Here is a 17,250-nt window from a genome sequence, read left to right as displayed (position 1 = left end):
AGTCGTTCATGCCCATAACTTCCGCATAAACTCCATCAGTTGAGTACCTTTGAGAGAAGTAATATCTTTAAGTTCTACGTCTTGAGTATTGAGTTCCTAATCCTCTGTGAGATTATATTTCTAATCATGAAACTATTTAATGTTACCCATGAAGTCTTTGAGTTGAATTGTTCATGCTCATAATTCCGCATAAACCCTATAAGTCGAACAGTCTTGAGATGAGAAGTATCTTTGAGTCCTTGAGTTGAGTAATTCATGCTCATAATTCCGAATGAACCTTCTGAGTTGAGAAGTCTTGAAATGAGTAGTATTATTGAAGTTCTTGAGTCCCAAGTATTGAGTTCTATCTATGGTTATTGAAAACCTTCCATTGCGTCGTTTACATCCATAATTCGGCATGAGCCATATTTTGAAAAGTCTTTTACAAACGTTTTAACTTTGTTTTAAGACTTAAGCTTTGAGTTGAGTAAAGAGTAAGGGTAAAGTTCATTTATTAAAATGATATATGGAAACTAAGTATTCCCAAGAGTAAATGTTTTCACATTTAAAAGAGGAGGAAACTGAGATTTCCAAAAGAGTTTTGAGTAGTTTGAGTAACATCTCTTTTTAGAGAAAGATTTTGAGTAATAATCTCAAACCACAGAAAGAGTTCTGTTTTTAAATATATGAGCTGAGTATGTTGGGAGTAGTATAGATCACCGATATGGAGACGAGTTTGGGTTCAGATAACTCACGTCTCCATAAACCATGTAGCCATCATAGGTAGAATGGATCATACTTTTTAGATGACTCCTTAGTGCTTTTTAGCATAGACTAGTGGATCCACTTAGTTGAAGGCGTCTTATATGACGACAAAGTATATGACAGTTCTGGCAGCGTGGGCGAGACGTTGTATCATCACTTAGGCTCATAGTGGTGGTTGTCGGTTAGAGAAACTTCCACAAAGTTACATTATATTTTAATCTATATAAGTTGAGTTGTTATTGTGTTCTTCAATACAATGAGTTGCCTTCTACTGATTTAAAAGCTTTCTGTATATTGCATGTGTATTGTTGCTTTATATTGAGTTGAGTACCCAGAGTCGAGTTGAGTATCTAATCTTTGAGTTGAGTATCTTATTCTTGAGTTGGGTTGAGTTGAGTAAGTTTGAGAAGAGGTAAGTATGTTCCTGTTGATTTAGTTCAAGCTTATGTTATGCTTTAGAATTCCCTTTACACGCTCGTACATTCCACGTACTAAGCCATTTGGCATGCATCCTTTCATGATGCAGATACATGTATTCAGGATCATCAATATGAACTTCGTTGATACCACATAGAGTTCGAGTTAGCTATGGTGAGCCTCTTTGCTTCCGGAGGGTTCCACTTTTACTTTCAGTTATATCAGTTGATAGGGGGTTGTGAGTCTTGTCCCGACTTCCATCTTTGTCATTTAGAGGCTTCATAGATAGACAGTAGGGTTTCAGAAGTATTTTCATTTAATTTGTTAAATGTTTTAAAAACTTAAGTTGCCTATTTCATGGCGAGTTGAATATATTATTTTTATTCTAAGTTGTTCATTTGAGTTAAAGATTCTTAAAGTTGAGTTCATTGAATTTTATTCAGTTTTAAGCTATGTATGCTTGAGTTAGTCTTCCACTTGTAGTCAACCAGGATGAGGGTTCGATTGGGGACCAGCAAAGGTTCTCGAGTGCTAGCCACATCCAGGATGTAGGCTCGGGTCGTGACACCCCTCCCACACACTCTTCAAATACTAATTTAGATACTATTTCATTTTTTTTTAAATAATTCTACCCACTCCGCTTCCAATAGTTTTTCTCGTTTTGTGTTAGATATATACATATCAAAAATATTTTTTACTTGTCGTCGCAAGACTTTTTTTTTTTTAAAATAAATTTTTTATTAATGTTATATTCAGTACACAAGTAGAAAAAAAATTCCTAAAAATGTATGCACAAATCTAACACAACGTGAAAAATGTAAATATAAATTATGAACGGAGGGTTAAATTGGATGGGGCAGAATTTTTATTTTTAAAAATAAAATAATATCAATTTTTTTGGAGGGCGGGGGGGATGAGTGGGCGGTTTTTTTTTTTCAGGGTGGGGGAGGGTGAAGTATGAATTTTTAAAAATATTTTATAAAAGAAATTGAAAAAATTAAATAAAAGGATTGGGATTGTCGAGGGAGGAGGGAGGAGGTGGTGGAGTGAGGTAAGAAAAATAATTTATTTTTATTTTTAAAAAAATTATAATAATACTTTAATCTTTAATTTTTAATTAATATTAATAGGTTTATTATTTAATTTTTGTCATGGTGGAATATTTTGTCCATGTGGAATGCCATGTGTCAAGGTTTTTCAAATAAAAGAGAGAGTGCATAGTTTAGGTATGTGTAACGTCCCGTATTCGAAAAAGGGAAATGAACAGATTTTGGGAAGTTGCAGGTGCCGCCACGGAGGCCAACCACGGCCCGTGGGTGGAACCACGAACTGTAGGTGTGGTCCGTGGGTTGGATCCCCAAAATCATGGTCTCTGATGACCAACGACAGTCCACCAGGACGGATCGTGGGTCAGACCACGGCCCGTCGACTAAGTCTGTCGGTGGGTCACTCGAAAAGTGCCCAAGCATGGACCACAGAAGGGACCTACGGACCATATACCGGTCCACTCCCCGTGGTCCAGCAGCCGTAGGTCCAAGCCAAAAGTCTCTGAACTTACTGACGGACGTGCATGACGGACCGTAGGTCCATAGGGTTCCGAAGGGATACCGATAGGGAAATTGCTCTCTCTCGTGCCGATGAGACTGATGATTGGGGTGCAGCTAAGAAAACATCGGCTGGTAATGGTTTTGAAAGAAGGGGGGGAGAGGTGAAAAGGGAGGTTTTTTCTCCGATTCCCAGTCTAAAGTTGATGAATCTGATAATTGGGCAGCGAATAAAGCTTTTGTAACCTCTTATGGTCAAAGATTTGATAGGAGAGAGAGTTTTGAGTCAAACGGTAGTGATTTCAATTCGGATCGGTGGACCAAAAGGAAGGAAGAGGAAGGTGGACGGAGATTTGCCTCCGGTGGTGGTGTATTCGACAGTTTAATAGAAAGAAGAGGTGGGTTATTGGGTTTATGGGGCGGGTTGTGGGTTTATGGGTTAAAAGAATGGTCAAACGGGTAGTTGGCTAGGATTAAAAACACGTGTACAAAACGAGGGGTCTGTTAGTGAGAGGGGCATGTGTGTATCGAAAATTGGACGGCAGGGGCTTATGTGTACGCAAAGTATAACGGAGGGCATAGACATACCATTTATCAAAGTTCGGGGGTAAATTTGTCCTTTTTCCCTTTAATTTTTGTCAAGGTGGAATATTTTATCCATGTGGAATGTCATGTGTCAAGGTTGTTTTCAAATAAAAGAGAAAGTGCATAGTTTAGGTATGAAACATTTTTTGCATTGTTCTTACCGATCTCTACCATCAACTTTTGGAACAAATCTTCATTAGTCATACTCCCTTGTTGTGCACCTTGATTATTACCTTGACCATAATTTTGGTAATGAAGACCATTCTATTGTTGGTTGGTCCCTTGTGCCTGATTTTGGTTTTGGTTTTGATTTCCACCCCATGAGAAGTTATGGTGATTTCTCCAGCTTGAGTTGTATGTTTTTTCATAACTATGTGTTCCTCCACGTCTTTGAGCATTACCCAGAGTCTGGATTCGCTTCACAACATTCAGTTGCATGCTCCCCACTACCACAAATTCCGCAACAACCAACATCTTATTGTATAACATTCACTGGTGCTTGTTGTTGAGATAGTGTGATTTTCTTGAACTTCATGGTCATCTGATGTTGAATTGCATCTAACTTTGCAGTTATAGTAGTTACTTGATCTACATCTAAAACTCTTGTAGCCCTTTGCACCATGGTCCTTGGTGCCTCTCCATTCCATTATGGGTTTCCCTCCGAGAGTCTGTTTAGGAGGTCGAACAGTTCATCATAGGTCATTGCCAAAGCTTGTCCACATGCTGCACTATTGAGAAGCACTAGTGCATTATATTCAAGACCCTCAAAAGAAAGTGTGAGCTAGTACCTCATTCGCCTGATAATTATGTGGACAAGCATTTAACATTTTCTTAAATCGAGCTCATGCTTGGTACATATCTTCTTTGTTTCTCTGCTTGAAGCTTAAGATCTCACTCCTCAACCTTGTAGTTTTGCCTGATAGGAAAAATTGACTCAAGAATCTCTTTGGTAAATAATCTCATGTAGTGATTGAATTTGGTGGCTCCACATCTAACCATGCCCTTGCTTCTCCCAATAATGAAAGTGGGAAAAGAGTCAATCTCACGTAATCAGATGATACCTCATTCGTAATATACGTGTCGCTTATTTCCAGAAAGTTCATAATATGCACTTGTGGATCCTCGTGAGGAAGACCGGTGAACTGCCCCATTGAGTGAATGAGGTGTGTCATGTTTTGTTTCAGCTCAAATCTACCACCTGATGGTGGTTTCTGTATACTTGATGCCACATTGGTGGTGAGGGGGATTGCCACATCACAAACTGGTCTCGCCGGTACTACCACGGGTACCTCATGTTCTTCGTTATTCATATTATTCTCATGGTTACCTTCAGTATTTTTTGGGAGATCCAATCTTAATTCATGTTGTCGCACTTGATTCGCCCGCTTTCTTTGTAGTGGAAGAGCTCTGTCAGGTTCGTCGTCTGGTTTAACAAGGTCTCCTTTTCAAGCTAGTCTTTAAAACCAAGTGCATGCATTACAAAACAGCTAAAATCAAGTTATTACCACTTGAACAATCAAATAGTAGACTTAAGAAAATTAAATATAAATTAATTCTAAAGTACCCGACAGCGGCACCAAAAACTTGTTGTGCTCAAATGCACACGCAAGTGTACGTGGTTGCACAAGTAGTATAGTTCCTTTTAGAAATGAGTTATCATACCCAAGGGACTTATAATCAATTTATATTAACCAATTTAACTTTACAATTTAATAGAAGTATCTTCAAAAGAGTGTGATTTTTGTTTACTACTACGAAGAACAATTTAATAAATAAAGAAACCAACGATTACGACTTCAATTTAATAAGTAAGAGACAATTTCAGGGCTGCAACATGCATCAGGTTTCATGTATTGCATCTTAAGTAATATTGAACTAATTAAGGTTATCAAATTACTGATTTACAGGGTTGATTTTTTTATCATGGTCTCCCGACCTCTAATCGTCTACTCCAATTAGCTGTATAACTACATCGTTGAGCGGGGATAGACAATTCTAATTGGCGAGCATTTAAATTTCATCCTATTTCGTAACCAAGCTTGGTGTTCGTCCGGGTGTCAATCCTAAACATTAATCTAATCAAGTGATATGCAAGAAAGATCAAGCTTTTTTATATTCTTTGATCTATCTACCTTATCGTCTCCCGAGTCCAAGAATAGACAAGAGGTTTATCTCTATGATGGTCAGTCGAGAAATACTAAAACAAGAACACAAAAGTAACTTTAAATGATATTCACGAATTAATTCAAAACCATTGATGCTTAACAATTACCCATAGCTACGACCCCAAAACAAGGGCTTTTAGCCACTCATAATATTCAAAAACTCAAATATAATATTTTTTATGCAATTCGAAATTAACAAAAAAGTTAAAGAATCGAAACTATGACAAAGTGTTAATCCTTGCTCATGCACACCAAAAAGAAGTCGAACCTTTACAAAATAACCCTAGGGTCCTATTTATAGAGTTTAGAAAAAAATATTTCCAATTCTAGCCCAAGTAGGAATCCTAAGTAAACCAAATTTCGCTCAGCAAGTCGGTCAGAGGCATTGCGTCAGATTCGCGCCTAAAATGCATCTGGTAGTGACACAAGGCTGGCGCCCTGCACCACCAGTGCGTCAAAAAGAGGTCTCAGTACTTTTAGGGTTGGCGCCCTGCGCCACCATCGCACCAGGTTGGCTGGGGCAATGCGCTCGGCTGCTCCTTGTGCATCGCTTTGTCATCCTTGTTTCCTTTGCTCTCATTACGCAACACTTCTCTTAGGAACCCTGCAAAATAGCTAATCATGTATATTAGTATGCGAGCATCGCAATCCTACGTCAAAACATGTCAATTAGAATAGTGAATGTTCTTAAACTCACGTCAAAGAGGGGTAATTCGTCGTAATTGGACATATAAATATGTCCAAGATCAATGATATTTATCATTAGCGATTGGGAGTTGTTATGGTAATAATTATAAATGATGGTTAATAGTGGATGACAATGACGGTAGTTGATAATGGTGAGCGATGAAAACAGTGGTGAAGGAATGAAACCGGTGAATCATCATTTTTTATAGACCCTTTGAATAAACTTTTTAATGATATTAAAACTTTTTTCTATATATATTGAGATCAATTAAGTGGTTAACAACAATAATATATTCCACTAATGGGATATAGAAATAATAGAATGTATTTAAATCTTATCTTTACTTTTGCGGGAGATAGAGAAATTGTTTTTGATAGACCGTTGACTAAAATAGCAAGAAAGTAAAACATAAAAAGATTTAAAAAAACAAAATAATAGTGGACAAAACACCTGCAACAACAGATATTAATACAATGGAGAAAAAGAAATTACCACGCGTAGTAAATTATAGTACAACAACTTACTCGACTATCTACACTATTTTTTTAACCTAATCCTCAATCTTTCATATTTTTCTATTTAGGATCATGCCCTCGATCAACTAAAATTATAAGCATATCTAATACCAATTAAGTGATTTAGATAATAATTATGCTAGCATTATCTTACATCACGTTCTTGCATTTGATTAAAACTGTAGCTATCCACGTGTCATCTTGGTTTGACATTGAAAGCACCATTTCCAACCAGCTACACTTTTTTGGTTATAAAATTGGCAAGACAACGATGAGAATTGTCAATAATTTAAACACTCTAAGCAGGTCCCCCCTCCCCGTGATAGAGACTTAACTTGAGTGAATGAGTGACGTTTGATGAAGAATATTATTTTGTTTTACTTTCTTTTTAGAGTTGAATTTCAAAAAATTATATTTAATCATAAAATTTTGATATTTTACTTCAATTTGGAAAATATTAAAAAAGTTATTTGCGCTTAAAATCATTTGAAAAAAAATTTAAAACTAATTTCAATTTGTATTATGGCTAAACACAGATTTTAATTTTTAAATAGTTGTTTGCAATAAAATTTTAATGTGATAAGAAATAAATTATAATCACTAATAAAATATAAAAAAAAGGGGGTACAATACTATTCTTCCCTTTATAGGGTCGGCCACATCACGATCATTATGAATATTTCACATATTACCCTTTATATAGACAAGAGCTAGGGTTTAGGAGTAACGTAGCTTTTAAAAACCTAACTGAAATTGAACTCGTCTTGTGAAGTCCTACAAAGTTTTGATATCTACAAATGCCCCTACTTTAAGGCTTGTTTGAGTGTAAGACTTGATAAAGTCAAAGACAAGACTTGAAGCACTCATAAAAATGAAGCTTCACTTTGCAAATTTGGGGCTTCGAATTTATGAATCTGATTTGTGAGATAAGAGATGAAGGGAAAATTTGGTCCACGTGAGCTTGCAACAAATTTTAATGTAAAAAAAATAATAAACAAATTCATGAACTTATGAAATTCTTGAGATACCTTTTCAAAGGAATATATTATTTTTTATATATGCATGAGTAAGAGTTTAGGATAGAGTAGCCTCCGAGAACCCTAATTCTTTTTTAACTTCAAAAATAAAAACTACTATTTTCAAATGTCACAATTTTCATGGCCGTTGTGACCATGTGTTTGGCCATAGATTTTGTAGGAAATATTTTACTTTAAAAAATAATATGCAAAATATTTTTTAAAATATCTATGATGCATAAATTACTTCAACAATTTGAAGGACGAAGAGGCAACTAATACTCTGATAAATGAAACCAAAAAAATTCATCACTGATAGCTATTTTGCCACACTAATACCATTTTATTAGGACTCCATTTAACAAAAGAAAATATGTTAAAATTAAGGTATCAAAAATGCATGTTAACATTTTTGTCTGAGTAAAGTCACAACATACTTCAAAAAAATATATGTAGAGGTCTAAACATATAAAAATACTTTATTGGCTAAATTAATTAGTAATAATTGCATCACTCAAAATGCCATCAAGATTCAGGTAAGAGTCTATAATCACATTCTTTATCTTCTGTCACATGAGGTGACCTACTGCTCCCATTATTGCTAGGTTCATATAACCAGCAGATGACCAGAAAATATAACAAGTTGAGCAAGTTCAAAAGTGTAAGTAGCCAGAAATAATAATCCAGGTGACCTCTATTAATGTTGCTGGAAAGCCAGCTCGTTTTATCTCCGGTTGATGAAAGCCAATCCACACCACTCACCAGAATACTACCAATCAAACTGGACACAGCAGTCCCAACTGTGTACATAGCTGACGCGATGCTGGACATGCTTTTGGGTAATAGAGCATACAAGAACTCAATCTGTCCAACTCCATGGGCAGCCTCAGCCACTCCGAGTAGTGTATACTGTGGCACGAACCACATAGCAGACATTTTCACTAAAGCATTTGGGTCGTCCGCATGTCCTTCCTCTATTGCCCTTTGTCGTCTTATGCTTTCTGTTATTGCTGACAATGCTATAGACATACAGGAGGCTATTAAACCAATCCCCATTCTGGTGACAGGACTTAGCCCTCTAGGCTGTCCAGTATATTTTGATTAGAAAAGGGACCAAAACACGGTCGTAGAAAGCAATCCAGAATTGTTAAAGCAATAATCAGGAACACACTGAATGATGCTGCTGGTATTTCAAAGTGAGGGAAGATGTGTCTATCCATGGTTTTTGTTTGAAGTAAGGAAAATGTGAATACATTCATGTCCACAAAGATAATAAAACCAGTGGACCACATAGGAAGTACTCTAATAATAGCCTTGAGTGATTCAACTTGTTCCAAACTAGAGAGATTCCATGGATTTGAAGCTGATCCATCAGGATTCAAATCTCTTTCAGGATCTTCAATCATACAAGCTCGATTTAAAAACCTATAACGTACAATAAAATCTTCAACTCATATAGAAAGTGCATAGCATTCGAGTAATATGGAGACACTGACCTTAAGTCCTTTGATGGAGTGAAGACCTCTGATTCAAGTGGCCAACGATAGTATTCATCACAATCACTAAATGAAAGACGAGTATTATTTCTTTTCCTAAAAGCTGCTACAACTGTTTGGAACAATCCTATGACCAAGTTTTGTTTAGTTTTAGCTTTCACTTTGATATAAAGAGGAGAGCCGATTTGGAACATTAAGACAGACAAAAACATGAGGATAGCAGGGACACCAAAGCCAACTTTCCAACCATAACTATCTTGAATATAAACAATAAGGGTAACTGCAAGAATAGTTGAAATCCCTGTGCTAACATAGTACCAATTGAAATAGCTTTCAAGAATCCTCTGGTTCTCAGGGTTCGTTTTATTTTCCAATTGATCAGCACCAAATATTATAGAACAAGGTCTAACAAAACCAGCTCCGACAGACATAAATCCAAAAGATGAAAACAGAACAGTCAAGTTGTAGTAGTGTTGGTCCATTACAAACATGTTGGAAATGAGAGCACGGGTAAAGACTTGAGTTGGGGAATCATTGCTGTGAGCCATAGAATAATCATTCCCTGTCCAAGAAAAATGTTAAACTTTGTTAGCAAAGGGACCAAATATATGGTAGCACCAAATAATTGAATATATGAGAGAAAGCCATACAAGTGCTTGTTCAACATTCATCCTTCTGAACGATTTAGCTATTGATTAGAAAAAACAGAAAAAGGGTCATATTTGAGAGCTTATACTCTCAAAAAAAAGGTTATTATTAATATGTATATTTATTGCCGCTAAAAATTAATTTTGTTGTAATGATTAGAAATTATGCCAAAATTATATTCATATAGGCGCCACGCCACGTAAGATAGTAAGGGTAGGGACATAGGAATTAAGCGTTTAAGGCAAATATGTACTCAAAATTGATTAATAATGATAAATATATCAAAAAGTATGACGTTAGATAAATATAAATATAAATATGATCCTTTTCCGTAGAAGAAAATAAGAAAGCAGGGAATAAATTGATCACTTCTTGTAACGGACTTCTGACACTTTGTAACCATAGTACTAATTCATTTATCCTGACACTACAGATAAATCCAAGGTTCAAATCCCACCAACTATTTTCCATAAATTTTCACAAATATTTTGGATTTTTTTCACCAACTATTTTCCATAAATTTTCACAATCAATGACAAAGAAATAAGGAACAAAAAGTTGGAAAAAGAAAACAAGAAAAAAATAGATGAAGAAAAAGAAAAGGGAGGGAACAAAAAGTTTGAAATATAATAGAGAGAATAATTTTTAAATATTTTAATATTTGTCCCTAATGTTTTACAAATTATAAATCAGCTTGAAATTTCAAAAATTCCTTATCCTTCACTCCATTTTTAAAAGTTCCTTTTAACTTGTTATTCGAAAGTTACGATACTGGTGGAAGGTTGCAGGGAATCAATGTAATAGTTAAAGGGAGTCCAATTATATCATAGTAATGAGATAAGTTATTAATATATGGATAATTTAATATAACTTATTTTCAACCAAACGACTCATAACCAATGCAAAAAAAATGAAATTCAGTAATTGTGAAATGGCACAACTCACAATAAGAGTGGAGATGGATCCAAAGGCAACAGCTCTAAATCGACCCCAGTAAGAATCAGCAATAATTGCCCCAACAAGAGCCAATCCACTTGAAAGTGCACCCCATAGTCCAAGAATGGTAGTACCAGTAGCAGCACTCATGTTATAATATGTCATCAAGTAGATTAGCATGTTAAATTGTAAACCATAACTTGCTACCCTTTCAAATGCTTCATTCACTGCAAAAATAAGAACAAAAATTTGAAATAATTAGTACTTCAACACAAACAATTTTTATTTAAAAAATAAAATAAAAATTACCAATGATGAAAGGCATAGTTCTAAGACCACCCTTTCTTGGCTTCTCTTCAACTTGAGTTTCTATGCCCATTTTCACTCTGTTTTTGCTCTTCAGTTTCTTCCTGGCTTTATAATATGAGAGAGAGAGAGAGAGTAGAAACAATAAACCACAGTCCCAGGTGGTCAGGTCCATGCTCCTTGCCTGAAATAACCATAACAATTTGTTCCATATTATGGCCGCATTTAAAAAGATCACAATATTCTTATTTACAATCATGCATTTGTTTCTCCCAACACTTTTCCTATTCCCAAAACTCTCAGAATTATTATTCTATTTTTCTCAATTTATGTGACATATTTTGATTTTGTGAGAGTTAAATTATTTAAAAATTTGATCGGAAATTTGCGTATGAAATTTTTAATTTTTTTGGAATGAAATTTATATATTTGTAAACTACATAAAAAGTACTATAAATCACAATAATTGATAATTCAAAATATTTAATAGATATATGAAAATTTTACGGCATAGGAAAGAAAATGACTGCTTCCTTGATGAAATATTTCTTTATGTATTTTTAAAAAAATCTTTATTTTTTGGTACAGTATTACCTATTTCCTTAGCAGAGTAAAATAATATGGGTGTTTGCTTCATTATTATGCTTAACCACTATTGTACGCGACTGCTTTATAATTGTACATTCTCATCATTTCTCATAAAAGCATGTCTGTATTTTGTTTTTTACTTTGTTTCATCTAGGGGTGTTCGTGGTTCGATTTGGATAGGTTATTGATTAAAATCAAAATCAAATCAATCTAGTCGGTTTTTTAAATTCTAAAATTAAACCAAACGAAAAAAATAACCATCGGTTTGGTTATTATTGGTTTGGTTCAGTTTTTATGATTTATTGGATTTGAAAGTAATAATTTTTTTGAGGACGTACACAAACACATAGTATATGAACAATCTACAGAAAAGTTACTATCGATTCAATTAAGCAATTAAACAATACTATAATTATCATTACACGAACAAAGTGATTCAATTAAGAGAAGATGTGATTATTTTATGTGATGTAGGGTGGGTAAAGACTAAAATGGATTTTAATGGACTTGGACTTGGGATTGTTTATAGTTGGGCTAAAATGTTGAGATTGGGAAAATGGTAAAGTTAAAGACTTAGGTTAATTAAAATTTAACCAAATAGTTATATTTATTTATGAATAATATATAAGTAATTATAAAATTTATATATCGAATTTATTGATTCGGTTTGATTATTTTTGCGGTTGTTTTTTTTTAGTAAAATCAAAACAAAATCAAACAGTATCGATTTTCAAAATTTAAAACCAAATCTAACCAAACTAAACCAAATATCAATTTTTTTAATCGATTTGATTTTTTAATCATAACCATGAATAGCCCTAGTTTCAGCCGAGCAATTCCATTTTATTTCATTCTCTTTAATTACTCAATTTATAATATTGTATTTTATAAAGTATATTAAAAAAATGTTACGTACTTAAATTTGTTTAAATTTTGTTATTGTCCTTTCTATTTTAATTTATTTGTCTTACTTTCCTTTTTAATTTATTGCATATTCCAAGATTACGTTTAATATACTATAAATTATTATAATTAACAACTTAAAATACTTTATTACAAATTCGAAAATAACATAACATATACGATAAATTACAATAATTCACTTTTAATACATAATGCAAATGTATTATAGTAATTCTATGTATTGCTATGAATGGTAATAAATAAATAAAATATCATTAAAACCAGCAATTATTTATTAAAAAGTCTTTAATACAAATAATAATAATAATAAAAAAAAAGAGTAGAAAACACATAACATTTTTATGTTTATCATGATGGATATTGGTTGCGTAAATTATTCTTTAGTTATATCGAATATATTTTCTGGTACTTTTGTCATGTAAATAGATAGACCAATCAATAAATAAAACAAAAATAGATGGATCAATCAATAGGGATATCTCATTTCTTTAAGGAGATTCGAACTCACTGCGGCATAATCTACAGTAATCTAATGGTACCACTATTGACTTGTCCCCTCCAGGATACAACATCCCAACAACTTCGTACAACTCTGAATAAATTGAAGACTTGGAATAATATTTTGTCTCAACTCTCTCTTTCACTACACTAACCTCATTACACACTACAATATTTTTCACACTTGTCATATTTCTTCCATATACTCTCACAGATCCCCAATACAAAGCACGTAAGATAACACTATTTATAAGTGAGGAATTTTCCTTGCAATGAATAAGAAGATAATGATGTAGTGAATTGAGTAAATGAATAGTCAATAGGTTACATGAGTTACAAGGCATAATGAGATAAAATAATGAAAGAAATAATGTGTAAGAGGTTACAAAAGTTACTAACAACTAATGACCATATTCAACTACAATAATATGAGTATAGGGCATAATGTCATCAAATGACAACTCAAATGGCGCACAACATATGCAACAAACATGCAGCAATACATTTGACATTTCTCATTAGGAATTAAGCACTTTAAAATAACATTAAGATGCTTAAAATCCAACAAATACCATTTTCTTAAGCCTCCATTTGACAAAAGACATTGTGGTATCCAAAATGTTGTCTGAGGAAAGTCGCAACATACTTCAAAAATATATGAAAACACTCTATTGGCTAACTTAATTAGTAGTAGTTGCATCATTCAACATTGCAGTACAACATATCATCAAGATTCATGTAAGAGTCTATAATCACATTCTTTATCTTCTGCCACATGAGATGACCTACTGCTCCCATCATTGCCAGTTTCATATAACCGGCAGACCATCACAAAATAGAAAAAGTTGAGCAAACTTAAAAAAGCAAGTAGCCAGAAATAGTAATCCAGGTGACCCTTGTTAATGTTGCTAGAAAGCCAGCTCGTTTTACCTCCGGTTGATGTAAGCCAATCCACACCACTCACCAGAAAACTTCCAACCAAACTAGACACAGCAGTCCCAATAGTGTACATAGCTGATGCGATGCTGGACATGCTTTTGGGAAATAGAGAGTAGAAGAACTCAATCTGTCCAACTGCATGGGCAGCCTCAGCCACTCCAAGTAGTAAATATTGTGGCACGAGCCACATAGCAGACATGTTCACTAAAGCATGTGGGTCGTCCTCATGCCCTTCCTCAATTGCCTTTTGTTGTCTTATGCTTTCTGTTATTGCAGACAATGCCATAGACATACACGAGACTAATAAGCCAATTCCCATTCGGGTAACAGGACTTAGCCCTCTTGGCCGTCCAGTATATTTTGATAGCAAAGGGACCAAAACACGGTCATAGAAAGTTATCCAGATTGTTAAAGCAATAATCAAGAACACACTGAATGATGCTGCTGGTAATTCGAATTGAGGGATGACATGTCTATCCATGGTCTTTGCTTGAAGTACAGAAAATGAGAATTGATTCATGGTCACATAGATCATAAAACCAGTGGACCACATAGGAAGTACTCTAACAATAGCCTTCAATGATTCAACTTGTTCCAAACTAGAGAGATTCCATGGATTTAAAGCTGATCCATCAGGATTCAAATCTCTTTGAGGATCTTCAATCATGCAAGCTCTATTTAAGCACCTATAACGTACAATAAAATCTTATGCCAATGAATATCATATCATAGACATTTGAGTAATATTGACAATGGAAATGCCATTGGTGAAAAGATGGAAGCACTGACCTGAAGTCATTTGATGGTGTCAAGACCTCTGATTCAAGTGGCCAACGATAGTAGTCATCACAATCAGTCAATGGAAGACGAGTATTTCTTTTCCTAAAAGCTGCTACAACTGCTTGAAGCAACCCTAAGAGCAAGCTTTCTTTAGCTTTCACTTTGATATACCAAGGAGAACCAATAAGGAACATTGAGACAGACAAAAACATGAGGATAACAGGGATGCCAAGGCCAACTTTCCAACCATAACGCTCTTGGATATAAACGACAGTGGTAACTGCAAGAATAGTTGAAACCCCTATGCTAGCATAGTACCAGTTGAAATAGCTATCAACAAGCCTCTTGTTCTCGGGTTTCCCTTTTTTTTCTAATTGATCGACACCAAATATTATAGAACAAGGTCTAATAAAACCAGCTCCAACAGACATAAACCCGAAAGATGAAAATAGAACAGCAAGCTGGAATGCTGTTGTTCCATTACAAACATGTTGGAACTTAGGGCAGGGTAAAGACTTGAGTTGTGGAATCATTGCTGTGAGCCATAGAATAATCATTCCCTGTCAAAAGAAAAACCTCTTGTTGAAATGGCACAACTCACAATAAGTGAAGACAATGACTCACTCTAAAACATAATCCATCTCTTTCACCTAAGTAAGTGCAACGATTGTTCGCTTACCCTGCCATCACAGATTTACAGTAACAACATGCTTTTTGCACCGGTTAATTTCACATAGGGAAAAGCCTCAATATGCCATAGAACTTTGAGAAAAGGCTCATCATTGTCATTCATTAAAAGTTTGGCTCATTTACGTTATTACAATTAATGACATGGATGATTTTTTTCTCAAACGGAAATGGATCTCACTCTAACATTAAGTCAAAAAACTATTTTTTTGTCAATTAAAGTACAAATTGCACAAACAAATAAGAATAACTGAATGAAGCAATTTGAGTCCAGAACAATTAGCAACTCACAATAAGGGTGGAAATGGATCCAATAACAACAGCCTTAAAGCGACCACAGTAAGAATCAGAAATAATGGCCCCAACAATGGCTAACCCATTTGAGAGTGCAGTCCATATTCCAAGAATACTAGTACCAGCAGCAGCAGTCATGTTATAATATGTCATCAAGTAGATTATCAAATTTGCTTGTAAACCATAACTTGCTACTCTTTCAAATGATTCATTCACTACAAAAAAAAAATTAAAATAATTAGTACCTAATGAATGCAAGCAATTTGAAGAAGAAAAAAAGAAAGAGATTACCAATGATGAAAGGCATGGTCCTAAGACCACCCTTTCTTGAATTTTCTTCAACTAATTGTGTTTCTGTGTCCATTTTCACTATTACTCTGTTTCTCTGTTTTTCCTCTTCTCTTCAGTTCACTCTCTACTCTGGCTTTGGTATGACCTAGAGTAAAAGATAAGAGGGGCTAGGTGGGATATGCACCATTTTAATTTAAGCACACCATTTTAGCTCAATTTTGCCATATTTTATTGATGGGACTAGTTATACAAAGACATTTTATAAGTTGGAGTATATTTTATGAAAAACTAAATATTAAGGCAAATGAAGTATACAATTATAAAAGAATTAAAATATATTGTATGCACGGCTTTAAAACATGTCACTAGTTGGTAAGGTCTGTTTATTTATATACCCAATCTCTCCTGTGTTTTTGTCGATCTTAGACTTTTTGTCTTAATTAGAGGCATATACATAAGGTTTGCCCCGCCTTAGCGAGATTTGGCTAAACTTAGTTGAACTCCACATTGATAAGGCTGAACGGAATTTGTCTAAACTCAGTTGAACTCCACATGGATAAGGCTGACATTGGAGTGACTCTAATACCATTTGTAAAAAGCGCAGCCCGCTAGTGATATTGTCCCCTCTGGACTTATGTCCACATGACTTTAAAATGCATCACTAGTTGGTAATGTCTACTTACATATATATACCTAACATCTCTCTTATATTTTTGCCGATATGGAACTTCTTGTCTTAAGTTGGACGTATATACTTAGGAATATTATAACAATATTCTACTCTCTCAAATTTAGGCTTGTCCTTCCCCCTTCTTCACACCCCTCTCTTACTTTCTCGCCCCTCTCCTTCTCTCTCACCTCTTTTTATTTGTTTGGTCTGCCTCTCCTTATATATATATATATATATATTGAAATTTGATGATTTAGTATAAAATTTGATTTTTTCGTAGACAATTTCTTTATTTTTCTTTTGAAGTGATAAAAAATATAATTAGAAATCTTTAAAATCTCTATTTTTATGGATAGTACTAAGGGTGTACAAAATCGAACCGCAAACCGAGTCAACCCGAAAAAAAATCCGACTAGTGGTTTGGTTTGACTTAGTTTGGTTTTGAGAAAAAAACCCGACTATATTTGGGTTGGTTTGGTTTTAACTAAAAAAAAACAACCCGAGACCAAACCAACCCGA

The 17,250-nt window shown here is 34.4% G+C and overlaps 1 protein-coding gene across 2 annotated transcripts in view; it reads right to left on the bottom strand.

Annotated features, from left to right (window-relative positions):
• The window catches only part of LOC102580650 (protein NRT1/ PTR FAMILY 1.2-like), a 26,375-nt gene extending 10,093 nt beyond the window's left edge, over positions 1–16,282 (bottom strand). Inside the window, exons 1-4 of one of the 2 annotated variants that reach the window (XM_006355892.2) lie at positions 16,062–16,282; positions 15,768–15,985; positions 14,799–15,349; positions 13,556–14,695 (exon numbers count right to left, since the gene is read on the bottom strand). In XM_006355892.2, coding sequence (XP_006355954.1) covers positions 13,798–14,695; positions 14,799–15,349; positions 15,768–15,985; positions 16,062–16,134 — 1,740 coding nt within the window. In that variant the 5' untranslated portion in view covers positions 16,135–16,282 and the 3' untranslated portion in view covers positions 13,556–13,797. Of the gene's footprint in view, positions 1–13,555; positions 14,696–14,798; positions 15,350–15,767; positions 15,986–16,061 lie in introns of those variants that run through there. The other variant, XM_006355893.2, reaches the window with a different exon arrangement.
• Between the last annotated feature and the right edge of the window lie 968 nt (positions 16,283–17,250).

This window comes from Solanum tuberosum, unplaced genomic scaffold (assembly GCF_000226075.1).
Source record: "Solanum tuberosum cultivar DM 1-3 516 R44 unplaced genomic scaffold, SolTub_3.0 scf00210, whole genome shotgun sequence".
In the NCBI taxonomy this organism is placed as follows: Eukaryota; Viridiplantae; Streptophyta; class Magnoliopsida; order Solanales; family Solanaceae; genus Solanum; species Solanum tuberosum.
The sequence above is the reverse complement of the archived record's forward strand: the minus strand, read 5'-3'. Positions and strand labels throughout refer to the sequence as shown.